Source organism: Coenobita brevimanus, chromosome 108, assembly GCF_032717465.1.
Source record: "Coenobita brevimanus isolate Jiangsu-jjx chromosome 108, ASM3271746v2, whole genome shotgun sequence".
NCBI lineage: Eukaryota > Metazoa > Arthropoda > Malacostraca > Decapoda > Coenobitidae > Coenobita > Coenobita brevimanus.
Genome location: NC_137061.1, coordinates 5,019,124 through 5,034,388, shown reverse-complemented (window position 1 = coordinate 5,034,388; position 15,265 = coordinate 5,019,124). Strand labels below are relative to the sequence as shown.

The window sequence follows — 15,265 nt, the reverse complement described above, 5'->3', positions numbered from 1 at the left end:
AAGCCAGTGTTGAGAATTCAGAAGAATCGAGTTCAGGAACACAAGAGCAAGATAAGTCGTTGCGTATATTTACACAACAGCCACCTTTGGCTTTGAAATGAGTATAGAGAAAGTAGGAGGATACAGAAAAGGATTTGCTGTCAGTTGCCTCAGACAGATGAGCCTCAGTCAGAAAGAGAAGGTGAGGTTTAGAGGAGGAGAGGTGGTGCTCAACAGAGCGAAAGTTAGAGGAAAGGCCACGTATGTTGCAGAAATGAAGAAAAAGTGAGTCAGACAGTGGTTCCAGGCAACTCAAGTCGTCACCGGGAGAGGGGCGGAAGGTGGGGGCATTTATGGTCCCCCCCCCCCTGGGGCCTCCGAGGCTGAGTGTGGAGACGCCATGATTTTTGAAATTTTGGGAAAGGAAGTGTAGGTGTACTGTGCATGTAGTTTGATGAAGATAGTTAGAGAAATTTGTATTGGAGAGCATGCTGGCCTACTCTCTGTGTAACTGAGACACTGAAAAAGTTCAGCAGAGGGGGATGGTCAGGAACTAGCCCTGAGGGCTGATGAAACGGGAGCTCCAGCACTCCCTGTCATCAGCTTTCCATCTACCTCGGAAGTACTGCCTTGCTCGACTGGTGCTACAGTCTACTCCTACTAATGTCCCCCTGTAGCATGAAAAAAATATTTTGGAGAGTGGAGATTTAAAAAAATCGGATGTTTTGATTTGGAAGTTTGTACTTTACTGATTTGTGAATTCTGCCACTCCACAATATCATTTGTATGGGAAAATTTCTGATATAGGCAGTCAGTGTCAGAAGTCAGGCATGTATTCCAAAATATCACCACATTTTCATATATGTGCACAGTAAATATTGTTGTTAATGCTATATTTAATTGGGTACACCTAAGATAGTTCTCCATGTAGCAGTTATTTTTTGCTGTTTTGATCCAACCTGACCTATCTAATGATGGGAAAAGAGGTCAGGATTATGGTGGTGATGATGGTACCATAAATTGTATGAAATGTCAAATCACTATACAGTACTGTAATAGATAACAATGGAATGTTAACAGATAATTTATCCAGAACTTACTGTGGATCTAATAGCAAAATATAACAAATATAGACAACTTGTATTGAAGAGTTCACATATTTTAGGACATACCTGTAATGGATAATGAGAAGTGCTCGCCGCTCAATGAAGATGGTACCATACAGTTATAGTCAGACTGTTTTTGGCTGATGAGACCGGGCCACTCCCACTGCTTGCATACTAACTCAAGGTTGCATGAAATTCATTGATTCTTAGTTACGAGGTTTGAATGAGTCTCCTTGGTTACTAACCACATTGATTCTCTGATCTGACTACACCTATAATGAGGAATTATTGCACAGTACAACCACAATCCCTTTGTGTGCACGGAGAAACTTACTGTTGCCAAGCCTGCAAGAACATAGTGGTTACCAGGCCTTGGGAGGTTTCATTTAGGGGCTGTGTCAGGTACTTTTTTTTTCCTCTCCAGAATTAATTTTTTCCTTCCACTCCCCCCCTCCCCCCCAAAAAAAAAATATATATATATATATACACCACAGGCATCATTATTAGATATTGTACTATATAGGCCAATAACATAAGTGAAAAAATTAAATTATATGACATTCTGGGGACTGCAAATAAATGTGAATTAAAGCACTCACACTTCCCAACATTATTGATCAAAAAAAATTTTTTTTTGCAACTTCTTGCACACAATACGTCCCTAGAGATGGACATTTCTGTCCTTTTCAGTGATGTAATCAGATTTACAGTACAATCAATAGTTACTAATAAAATAGCAGAAAACTACTCATATCCCTAAGATATGAATTAAATTTTTGTTATACATACATACATACGTACATCATCTAATCCTGTGTTGCCCCATGAGGAGTGTAGGAGCCCGGGGCAAGGCAGGTTGGTCCTGACATTTAAGATGAGAGTGACTAGCCTCACACATCCCTGAGTGGCATTATGTGGGCAATAAACCACAACCATCTCTTGGATATAAACCTACACAGGCTCAATCTGGTTGGAGCAATTTAATTACCCACTAAACCACCAGGCACCATGTGTTTGGTTATATGGTTACCACCCAGCATAGTAAATGATTTCCTGGTGAACAGGAAACTATTTGGCTTTTCACTCAGTGTAGAGTCATCCATAAACATAAGGAAGAGGAAAGAAAGAAGGTATGAAAGACAGAAGAGGAAGGAAGGGAGGAAAGGGCAGTCACCCGAGAGCAGTGCTACATCAAGTGAGTGGATTGTGAAATCTCTTTTATACATGATGTTCATGATTTTTTTTTTTCATACATGTATGATTTATTGTGCACTTTTGTTGAAATTTCATGAGCTTTCCCATGGTGATATCAAATTTCAGTAATTTGAACCATCCATCCATCCATCATCTAATCCTATGCCGCCCCATGAGGAGCATAGGAGTCTGGGGCTAGGCAAGTTGGTCCTGATATATAAGATGAGAGTGACCAGCCTCACTCATCCCTGAGTGGCATTATGTGAGCAGTAAACCCCAACCACCCCTTGGATATAAACCTGCACCAGCTTAATCCAGTTGGAGAGCACTAATTACCCACTAAACGACCAGGCGCCATAATTAAAATTTTTCATAAAAGTGTCAAAAAATGAAAAAAAAAAGGCTTATTTGGAATCTTTTTTGGAATGACGTATTTTCTGCGTTTTTCTGTTTATTTTTTATGTAAGTAGCAGTGGATTATGTAGTGATTTTCCTGTGCTTTTTGATTGTGGCTTCCTCAGATATTCAGTATTAATAATAATTTTGGAGAATATGGAAAAAGAACAGATTGTATGTCATATTGTTTCTACCATTTATAAAGACTCCAAAATGCTTGCATGCCTTAGATATGAGTTTACGTATGCCTTGTGCTTTTGTGGTTTACGTCTGTATAAAAAAAAATATATATATCATCATCCAATCCTACATTGCCCCATGAGGAGCGTAGGAGCCTGGGGCTAGGCAGGTTTGTCCTGACATTTAAGATGAGAGTGACCAGCCTCACACATCCCTGAGTGGCATTACATGAGCAGTAAACCCCAACCATCCCTTGGATATAAACCTTCATGAGCTCAATTCGATTGGAGAGCCGTAATTACCCACTGAACCACCAGGTGCTAATATTTGGTTATATGGTTACCACCCAGCATAGTACCAGTAAATGGTTTTCTGGTGTACAGGAAACCATTTGGCTTGTCACTCATTGTAGAGTCACCCACAGGCAGAAGGAAGAGGAAAGAATGAAGGAAAGAAAGACAGAAGAGGGATTGTAAAGTCATCCATAGGCAGAAGGACAGGAAAAGAATGAAGGAAAGGAAAACAGGAGAGGATGGATGGAAGGAAGGATGGAGGAGAGGAAAGGGCAGACACCCAAGGGCAGCACTACATTGAGTGAGTCCAATACAAAATTTTAAGAAAATTAGTGTGTAGGTGGTGTGGGGGAGATCGGGGGAACCAACTGCCTGGATGCAACTCTCATTTTACTAATCATCATTGTCTAACTCACTTTCTCCCTGGTTGTTGCCTGACATGCTTATGACCTCGAACTCCCTTTCACTCTGTGTTTCTTCCTCAGACAGCACTTTCTGCCACTCCTTGTTCCCTAAACCTATGCTTTTCTGACACATGTTTCATATAGCAGGGTTGAAGGTCACTAATAGCCAAGATGATGCATGGATTTATATTCACACTATACCCAAAATCACAAAAACACATCATAGTACAATGAAATAGCTTGAGATAAGGAATGGTTGGATAGAATGGTTATGGGAGTGTAAAAGTGAGCTAGCACCCAGATGAGAGTGAATAGAGATTTGAGTGATGAATTTTCCAACATTGATGTGCATCAAGGGTCAGTTTTAAATCCCTTTCAGAGTATTATGATGCTGGGACTCTCTAACATGTCTTTAGAACTGGATCCCCATGGGAGGTGTTATATGCTGATGACTTGGTGATGATTATGGAGAATGAGAGGGTGACAAAACAAAGATTTGGGAAGTGGATAGATAAAATGTGGCACAAAGGTTTTCAAGGTAAACACAGATAAGGCAAAACTGAATATAATTAGGGCAGGTGGTGGTACTGTCTTAGCAGAAGGAGTGTAGACGAGTACAGTTCACCACAAAGATGTGGGAAATAACTTCATCTTATGCAGTGTCTGTGATAAGTGGGGGCATAAGAGATGTAGTGATATAAGAGGGCTGCAAAATAATGCTGATTTTGAGTGCAGTATGTAAAGAACATACAGAAGGAGGGAGGCAGGCAAGGATTAATCTTGCTGGAGAGTCTCTTGAGTGTGTGGAGTTTTGTTACCGAGGGTACATGATATGTACTGGATGTGGGGGCTTGAGTTAGCTCAGTGTCAGGGGTAAGGAGTGGTTGGCAGAAGTTCCAGGAGTTGTTACTCTTCCTGACATTGGGAAGGCTCTCCCTCTGTATTAAGGGGTCCTTGTTTGCAGCATATGTTGGGATTGTAATGCCGTACAATAGTGAGAATTGAACAGAACTGGAAAAGGATATTTGTAAGCTCAGACATACAGAGATGATAGGATTTGTAGTGCATCTTTGAATGACAGACCTAGGGGAATTAGAATTGTGAATGAAGAGTTGAGAGGAAGGATGAGATTTGAATGAATTAATGATGTAATGAGAGGCAGTAGATATGAAATGATTTGGGCATGTAGAGGTGATGGAGGGTAACAGCTGGGTGCAGAGGTAGAGAGGTATGAATGTTTATGGTTGAATGCTAGAGGCCAGGACCAGTCCTACCAGTAAACAAACTAGGTGACCACCTAGGATGGCATCAACTAGGGGGTGCCATTTTCAGTCAAATATGAAAAAAATTAAGTCTTGTAGATCAATCATCCCATAAGTGCAACAATAATAGAAGTAATTTCAACAAAAGCTTTGCATATCTTCCAAGGTTAAAATGCATTAAAATTCAATGTAGTGGGGGGGGTACACCATGGCATTCAACTAGGACGTCAGATGCTTTAGGACTGGCATTGCTGGAGGCAGACCAAAAAAGATCTGGTATGAGGTCATAGAGTATGACCTCTGGGTTAAGAGACTGAGTAGACAGGCCACTTGATATCAAGCGGTGTGGAGAGCTGTCATTAGGTGACCAAGGCTGTTGCATGCAAACATGTTGCAGCTTTCATATATGAAACAAAATAAATGCACTGCTTAACTTTACTGTTTGTTGATAAATATAGGAGCAGTGTGACAGTAACCCTGAATTTAGCCATTTGACACCACCAGAACATTTACTGTAACCACGGCATCATTATTTGACTGCAGAGACAAAACTAAGCAATTCCCATGCTGCACTGTGGTACATGGCAGGTTGGAGGGTTGCTGATTTGTTTCTTTAGTGAAGAGCATGACAGTCTGTGACACACCAGAATTTGACACATATCCGTTGAAAATGCCAATACCTTCTGACGGTGATTTTAAGCACTGGTGGCACGAATCATGTCATCTTGCGTGAAAGGGTTAATACTAACTGAAATAAAAAGTGCATTTCCAGATTAAAGGGGCTGTATAATTTTTCCATGTTTATTTCCACAGCTCTGCATATTATAACTGTACATCTGTAATGTTTTGTATTTCTTTAACAGACCCCTGAGGGACAACAACAAAGGTTTTGGATTGTTAAAGAAAATGGGCTGGTCTGAGGGGGAAGGTCTTGGAAAATCAGTGAAAGGAATAACAGAGCCGGTAAGTACTGTATTGTATAGTCTTCATAACACCTTCCCTACTAGGAGATTCATCTCCATCCATCCATCCATCATCTAATCCTACATTGTTCCATGAGGAGCGTAGGAGCCCAGAGCTAGGCAGTTGGTCCCGACATTTAAGATGAGAGTGACCAGCCTCACTCATCCCTGAGTGGCATTACATGAGCAATCAGCCCCAACCACCCCTTGGATATAAACCTTCACCGGTTCAATCCGATTGGAGAGAAATAATTACCCACTAAACCACCAGGCGCCAAAATTTGGTAATATGGTTACCACCCAGCATAGTAAATGGTTTCCTGGTGCACAGGAAACCATTTGGCCTGTCACTCAGTGTAGAGTCACCCACAGGCTGAAGGAAGTGGAAAGAATGAAGGAAAGAAAGACAGAAGAGGGAGTGTAAAGTCACCCATAGGCAGAAGGACAAGGAAAGAAAGACAGAAGAGAATGGGAGGAAAGAAGGCTGGAGAGGAAAGGGCAGACATCCAAGAGCAGCACTACATCGAGTGAGTGGATGGTGAGCGACCCCACCTATCACAAGGAGATTCATCTAATCTGTATAATTTGATAACGGCAAAATTATCTAATATGAAGGACATCTATTGGTTGTAGGAGTTAATGTTGACATCATAAATCTTCTCATGGTTGGGATAACTCTTGTTTTTTATGCCAGAAAACAGCAGATAATATTGAGCTCAGAGTCACAGAAGGCTGAGAATGTTAGCTCCGTCACTGCATGGGTGATCAAATCTGAATCAGCTCATCTCATAGCATCAAAAATAAAACACAAATAATGTCCTAAAGATGCTGCCTAGACCTGGTTGTCACCAAATGTGTGCTTCTCATCCATGTCATTCACAGTTTTGGGTACATAGCCCATCATCTTTTGTGTGTCAGACACAGTACACTGCATTGGTGTGTTGTGCTCTGCTATCGCAGTGATCATGTTTTGTTTTTATAGTGTTTGTAGGCCAGTTGTTAAGCTTGTTGTGGAGTTTTCCATGACCGGTCTTGACTCCCAGTGCGCCCAAATGTAACTTGCCCTTGCCACTAGGGTGGACACTGCTGCTACCAAGTGGTTGTAGATTATTTCTACCACTAGTAATGTGGGTGGAGCCCCTGAGAAGTGAATCTGGCTTTCCTCCCCAAATGATGATGCCACCTGTGAAACTCAGGCCCTGTCAGCATTACTAGGTTAATTGATAACACCTTTGATTTTTTAACACATGTAGGTTGTCAGAGGCCATCATTGGGTCCCCAGTGGATAAGTACTGCATTGAGGGTTCACTTAGGATTTTGGGAAAGGGGTCAGCTATTAGATTTTGTGTATCTGCTGATAATGTGGCCAAGATGACTGTGCTGCCTGAGTTCCTCACCCAGGTGGGAGACTGGTCTCTCAGGTGCTGGTTGGCCTGTTCACTTTCCAGTGACAAAGTTTCCATTGGGAAAATCAGGCCTGTTGCTCCAGATATCTCGGAGGAGAAACTCTTATGTCATCTCATTGTCTAGGCAACTGTTTCTCCCAGCTGGTGGGGGTCACCTGCCTCATGGTCTGCACTCATGGAGGTGAGGACAGGGTGACAGCCTGGATGGTGTGGCTCAAATTCAGGGGCCCCTTACCAGAGCAGGTTATCTTTGGACATTCCAGCTACTCTGTAGGGACTGTTTCCCATTCTGAAGTGTTATACATACCATCACTTTGGGCATGGCACAACTTTCTGTAAAACAAAGTCAGATGCTCTCGGTGTAGTAGGTTCCATCCTTGCAAGTCCACATCGAGTTTTCTGTTTTCTGCCTTGTTGCATGCTCAGTTTGTCTCCTGCATTTGCCCAGTTTAGCAGCAGACATTTTCTGTTCATGATTCTGCCTGAGCCAACCCTTCGACCCAGCCTGTCATTAACACCTGCCTGTGTTCCCTGAACTCAGTGTTCTTGTGCACCTCTCCCAGTTCTACCCTCCTGACGCCACGTACTGTTCCCTCTCAGACATCCTGGCCTGTCCAGGAGGGTCTTACCTATCTAATGGTGGTCAGCAAAGTTTTTCAGCATTGGATGATCTTGTTAACGCTTCGGGTGGTGAGTTTGCGGCTAGGCCCAGTGAGGCGAAACACACAATTGTTGTGTTTTCCAACCCAACCTCCTAGTCAGTGGTGCTGCACCACCCTGCCCCTTCTCCCAAGGCCCGATATAATTGTTCCCACCCAGCTCAGATCTCTCCTTTCCAAGCTGCTCGTGGTCCGTGTGGTCCTTACATCCAGCCCCATACCTTACCTGGAACTTTGCCAGATGATTCTACCTCATCACTGTTTAATGGTCCTGGCTTCATGCAAGTGACATGTCATCCCCTTGAGCTCTCTTGTGACAGGCTTTTTCCCTGGTGGTCCTCCTGCTCCTCCACATCAGCCTGTAGCAAGGTCAATCTTCCTAGCCACCCCACATGCCAACACCTCAGGTGCCCATTCCTCCAAGTCCATTGTAGAGCTGCTTGCATCCCTGTCCATATTTTGATATGAACTGTCCGTCATCAACATGTGTGTTAGCCTCTTGCCCCAGCCTCCTTCCCTCCTTTCCCATGTGATGGCTCCTCCATCTCTCTGCGGACTCCTCCTCTGGAATGCCAGATTCCTTCCTTAGAAAATTTTTGATTTTTTTCAGCCAAACAGTAGTGGACCCCACCCCCAGATGTCATTGGCCTCTGTGTAGACTTGACTATCTCCACAACTTCATCTGTCACCCCAAGAGTCACCATCTACTAGGCTGATGATTCTGGTGCTGGGGATGGTCTAGCTATTGGAGTCCAAGAGGACATACCCAGCTAAGTTCTGCCTCTGACCTGGCCTCCTCAGGGGATACTGTATTGGAAATTCTTGCAGTTCACCTTTTTCTCGTAATGGGTTGGACCATTGCGGCAATTTGCTTCAGCCCTCGCAAAGACTTTGGCTGTGAAGAACTCTGGGCCTACCAGGATCAGCTCCATCACTTTGCCACCTCCTGGGTGACTTTAATGTCAAAGATCCCCTTTCAAGATTCTTTCCTGGTGCAGGGTTCTGGCAACTGGCCAGGAACCTCCCTCTTTCAGTTTCTCTTGGAGAGTGGTCATTTATCCTGTCTCACCTTGGACTTACAGAGGGGTTGGGCCCCTCTCCATCTATCGCATGGAGTTGGACTGTCGGCTGCTTCATTGCATTTCTGCCCTTCTCTCTAGCCACCTGGCCTCCTCCTTCTACTGCCCCCCCACTGTCCTTTGCCAGCCCCCAGACTGGCTACATATGCAATTGCTCTTCATTATCCACAGCATCAAGGCCAGCCACACCATATCTCTTGACCTTCCCATCTCTTGATTTCCTAGTGGCCCTTGTCCATGCTCCCCCCCTTAGATGGATTTGTCTGTGATTATTTCCCCCATCTCATGATGCTGTTCCTGAAGTCAACTGATGCAGTCTTGGCATGGCAGCTCCTTAACATGGACTCCTCTTTTTGTGAGGACTGTCATAGAATTTACACGAATGGATCCCATTTCCCCCAACATCCTTTGCCTTGGTGGCCTACTTTGAAGACCATTCACTCTGCCAAACTTGGTCTTTCTCTGGTGTCGTGATGTCCTGACTGAGGAACTTCTAGCCATCCTTCAGATTCTAGGGTTTGTACAGGCCTTCCTCCGCTCCCAACTGTTAGTTTTATATACTGTACTGACTCACAGTCCTCACTTACCTTCCCCCTCTCAGATTGTTCAATCAGTCCTTGCCATATTGGCACACCTCTTCCTTGCCTCCCCCCTGGCACTTTCACTTTCATTGGATCCCCTTGCATGCAGGCATCCATAGTAATGAAATTGCTGATGCAGCAGTGAGGCAGGCACTGATCTTCATGTTAGCCTCAGTGGCTCCTGATCCAGCAGCATCCCATAGTCTCACAGGCAGTGCCTCATGTCATATTGAGATGGAAACCTTGCCACCCACCTGGGGTTTGCACATTCTTGAGCTCATCATCCCTGCCAGGATGTTGATGTTGCCATCTCCAGGTTGCAGTCGAATCACACGGGCCTCACACACCACCTGTACTGTTCGGGTATGACAGAGAACCTTTGGTGTCAATGATGACCCTGGGGTGAAGAAACCATAGAACATTTCATGTTGTGGTGTTTGAGGTTCCCCTCCCTCCATACATCCTTGAGAGACCACTGGCATCTCTGGGAGTTACATTCTGTCTCTGCACATCCTCAGGTGGGGGTGGGGGATGGGGAATCCTTGGCAATGCATCATGTTGTACATGTCTGACTTCATCTGTAAATCTAGGCAGCTAATCCACATTTAACCTGAGGTCCTAATCAGTTTCTGTCAGAAGGACACTGGGTCATTGTTCCATATCCCCTAAACTCACAAGAAGAAAAGATAAAGAGTGTCTTTTGGTCATTGTTAATCAACCTGTCAGTCTGGCTGAGCAGACCCATCAAACACAGAGCACAGAAAACACCGACATTTCATAACTTCACCACCATTCGACAAGACTGGGCCAACGGCAGTGGCTGTGGACTCATCACCCAGGTACACAAATCCATCAACTTTGCAGATACCAGTGCACACACAAAGTCACTTCTCCCCCCACATGACACCACAACAGAAATACAATCAATTAAAATATGCACTGGTAACAAATCACACATAACAATTGCTAACACATACATTCCCCCCCAATTGTCCCCCACAGTACCACACAATTACTCTCCACAGATACACCACATCACTAACGTACCCAACATCATCCTGGGTGGTGATTTCAATGCCAAGTCGTCGGCCTGGCATGTCAACGACCCTGACACAGACAGAGGGCTGGTACTACAATCCCAGACAGATCATCTTTTCATACTAAACAGTCTAGACCAACATACCCATATCCCACACCAAGCCCTCTTCCTCCCATCATCTCCAGACATCACCTTCTGCTCCCCAAACCTCGCCCCCACTACATCATGGAGGGTGGTCAAAACCCTAGGTTCTGATCACATCCCAATCATCATCACCACCAAAACCAGAATCACCCCAGCTGGCCACAAACACACATACACTAATTATAAGAGAGCCAACTGGGAGGCCTTTGTAACTGAAACAGAACATCTCGAAACACTAAACAGTACACCCATCACAAACATCAACACCGCTGTGCACACTTTCAGTACAATTATACAAAACGCAGACAAAAGACACAACCCCAACTTCACACCAGAAATTCAAGGCCTCATCAGACAGCGGGACACACTGCGACACTCCCCAACACCCCATACACAAGACACCATACAACAAATACATGAACTCAACACTCAGATAAACAATAAAATATCAGAACAGCAAACACTAAACTGGAAAAATTATCTCCAAACAATTGACCACAAAACAAACATCAGCAAACTCTACAAAACACTAAACAGCATCACACTTTCCAACAGCAACACCACACAATCACACGCCGCCATCACAACAACAGACACCATACCCTCAAACAAACAACAAGCAAACACTCTCATCAATCACTTTTCACAAGTCAGCCATCTAAACCCCCATCCTGAAGACCAACGTAAGAGACAGTTCCTCACAGACTCAGACTACGCACCTTTCACTTACAACCAGACGAAGCACATCATTAACAACCTCAAGCACTCATCTGCCTGTGGACCAGACAACATAAGCAACATTCACCTTAAACACCTAGGACCACAAGGCATACAAGCACTCACCAACATATCAAACTACAGCTACTCACACAACATAATACCCAACATATGGAAGCATGGCAATATCATCACTATCCCTAAACCCAACAAAGACCCCACGTTACCCTCCTCACATCGCCCCATCACACTCCTCTGCACCCCCTCTAAAGTCACTGGACGACTGGTACTACAACTAGTCACACCTCACATTCCCCTAGCCCAGTCACAACATGGCTTTAGGCCACTACACTCCACAAACACCCTTCTTACAGACCTTACGCAGAGAGTTTTCGATGGCATGAATTCAGCTAGGCCACCACACAGAACAATTCTAATCACACTAGACATTAGCAACGCTTTTGATGCTATCCCCCACCACAACCTCACAAACAAAATACTCAACACAAACATGCACAATAACACAAAGAGATGGCTTGCAAACTACTTAGCAGGCAGATGTGCACACATAACATTTGCCGGTCAGTCTTCTAACATCAGAAACTTCACAAACGGCATCTCCCAAGGATCTGTTTTGTTCCCAACACTCTTTAACCTATACATGCACGACGTACCCACACCCCACACACCGCAGATACACATAGCTTCATATGCAGATGATATAACACTTACATGTACGCACCAAAACGCAAACACAGCTGCACACATCATTCAACCTTACCTCAACACACTACACGAATGGTTCACCACAAACAGGCTCAAAATAGCCCCAGCCAAATTTACAGTGACTCTTCTCACAAACTGGACAGCAGAACACAGTCACATCCCACACCTCACCATAAACAACACTCCCCCTACCACACACACACACACACACAAAATCCTTGGTGTAACATACAATACATCAGTGTCATATAAACAACACATCACAAACATTAAAAATAAAATAACACCAAGACTCAATGCATTGAGGTCACTTGCCCATACAACGTTTGGACACAACAAAGAAACCACCACCACAGTATACAAACAATACATACGTTCAGTGATGAATTGTGCAAGCCCTTCCCGGGCTTCTAACCTCACCAAAAAACACTGCAACACACTACAGACCATACAAAACAAGGCCCTAAAAATAATCACAGGCTGCACAGCTACTACACCCACAGACCACCTACATCAAGAAACCAAAGTCCTCAAAGTTAAGGATCACCTAGACATGAGAGGCACCCAGTTTCTTGCTGCAGCCTCCACAAACCCACAACATCCACTACAGTACATGGCAGCACATCCACCCACACCAAGGAACATCAAAACAACACCCAGCACACGATACCATACACAAATACTGTCATCTCTCCCCTCTTGCCCACCTCAGACCAGCTTCCAGAAGCATATCCACACTCAGATCACTCGCCACTCCATTCAGTCACTTAAAGACAACACACAGCTGCATGCACGGCCTCCTGACATCGACCCTTCTGAATCCTATCTTCCTGGTGAGGACAGGGTCCACTTGGCCAGGCTGAGATGTGGGCACCATCCAGCCCTCTTAAGCTACCAGAAGAGGCTGGATGACTCCGTCGCTGATGCCTGTCCACGATGCAACACAGCACCCCATATTATTAAGCACAGTATGGAAGATTGCATTGCACACAATCACCTATGCCAACAACACAACATACACTCTTTGAGAGCTCTGTGCGAAAGCCCGGTCTCGGCCATGGCCTTCCTAAGGGACTCGGGGCTGTTCGGCCAGACTGCCTAGGGAACTACTACTACTACTACTACTACCACAGGCAAGCAACTGCCTCACTTCCGCAGGGATGACCTATGCAGTGAACCGATATTCTTTGTGGTTGACAGTTCCTCGAAATAATGAGACATGAGGATAAATGTGGAGGTTTAGTTCCTAGATGGACACTGCCTTTACATTCCTCCATCTACAGTAGTTAACAAGGACACCCTATCAGGCTCCACTCCACCCTATTTGTTGGTTTTATGGTTACCATCCAGCATTGTAAATGGTTCCATGGATCATAGGAAACCATTAGGCTGGTCGCTTACTGCAGAGACATATGAAGTGGAAAGACATGTAATAAAAAATGACAGGAAGGAAAGGGAGAAGTAGGAAGAGGGCAGAAAAAGAAGCAGAATGATAAAGGTGAAAGAAGAAATAGGCAACACTACATCAAGTGAATGGATGATAGGTGTTTCCACGTACCACCTAATGTCCTTTGGTTGAAAGGGTTAAGGTGCTGACATATATGTGTGTAGGTGCAGACTGTCCTGTGCTGAATAATATAATTTGAAGATAGTAAGAATGGAATGAAAACACATTGCATGAAGAGTTTGACTTATAACTTGCATGTGCCTGCAGGGACAGTTTTTCCCATGCTGAATATAGTGACTTGAAGGTAGCAAGAATGGAATGAAAAATATGCCATGGGATTGAAAGGATTCTATTTAATTTTTGGATACCTTAAACCCTGTATGGTACTTTCATAGGAGCAAAACGTGGTTACAAGCTTGGCACCTAACTCCAGTCATCATTCATAAATAGTAAACTGAGCCACAAGTAAAACAGAGTCAGACTCCAAGCTGAGACCTGTTTATTTTTTACAAATCCTATAACATAATACAGTATCAGATACCTTTCTCCCAACAATATCCTACAACCTGTATAGAAGTAAATAGATGGTGTTGGAATCTGATATAGCTCCCAATCCATTGAAATCAGCTGTTCCATAATCAGCCACAATTCAGGAATTCACCAAGAGGAAGCCTGACATCAGTTTAATTGACAGATTGGCTAGAATAAACGATACATGATGGAAGGGGTTATACAGTACAATATTTGTATATCCTCAGGTGCAGCCAAGAGCAGTGACAGGGACAGCGGGCCTGGGAAGCTCATATGACAGTGCTGTTGCTGTTCCACCAATGAGTAAAAAACAGAAGACGCAGTGGGAGCAGTGGAACATCACAAACCAAAGATACCAGCATGCTCCAGTTCTTGATAATGACTGGACCAGCAAAGACTAAGGCCTGTTTGATTAGCACTGTAATTTTGATTTGGTCCAGGTCTTGATAACAACTGGACCACCAAAGATCAACACGAAAATTATTTAACTGAAAATAAATAGATGTAGGAGCTTCTGTGTGTACAGTGGTAAAGTGTGCGTTTTCATACACTGACGAACGAGGGTTCGCGCCCTGCCAGGGTAATAAACTTTGGGAGCGTTCTTCACGCCACGTACTGCATTGGCGGACACAAGGGGTGCTGTGGTTGAACCAGTGTCGCATACTCTAAAGTATGCTTGCACCCAGCCGGCTTGCACGGGCTGATTACACTTGGTTCACAGACTACACACACATCCAAAGCCACTCCAACACTACAATTACACTTACAAGCACTTCTCACCCAACATACAATCTCTACTAGACGGCCTAAGCCACTTGGTAGAGATACATTGGCTGTATCGTCCCAACTTCGATCAGGATTGGTCGGTCCTGCAGTGGACACTCAAACGGCTGGTGAGATGAGATGAGATGAGATGAGCTTCAAGACGATCCAATTCTTGATAACAACTCCTGGACCACCAGAGACTAAGTCACGTGTTGTGCTGTCAGTTTTAATAATATGGCCTGAAGAATCATATGTTAAGTGACTTTAGGGATTTTGTAGCATCTCTTTCTTTGCCGTTCATTCTGCATTTATCCTCTTAGGATCCTCTTGTATGTTGCTGATGCAAAGTATGTCCATGTTTAAATGATATAAGTAATATGCAAGTGAATGTTAAG

The 15,265-nt window shown here is 44.1% G+C and overlaps 1 protein-coding gene across 1 annotated transcript in view; it reads left to right on the top strand.

Moving 5' to 3' along the window:
* Nucleotides 1-14,518, top strand: part of LOC145416872 (angiogenic factor with G patch and FHA domains 1-like) — a 136,380-nt gene extending 121,862 nt beyond the window's left edge. The window contains exons 8-9 of the mRNA XM_080285739.1: nucleotides 5,678-5,777; nucleotides 14,333-14,518. Coding sequence (XP_080141865.1) covers nucleotides 5,678-5,777; nucleotides 14,333-14,506 — 274 coding nt within the window. The 3' untranslated portion in view covers nucleotides 14,507-14,518. The remainder of the gene's footprint in view (nucleotides 1-5,677; nucleotides 5,778-14,332) is intronic.
* Nucleotides 14,519-15,265: the final 747 nt, after the last annotated feature.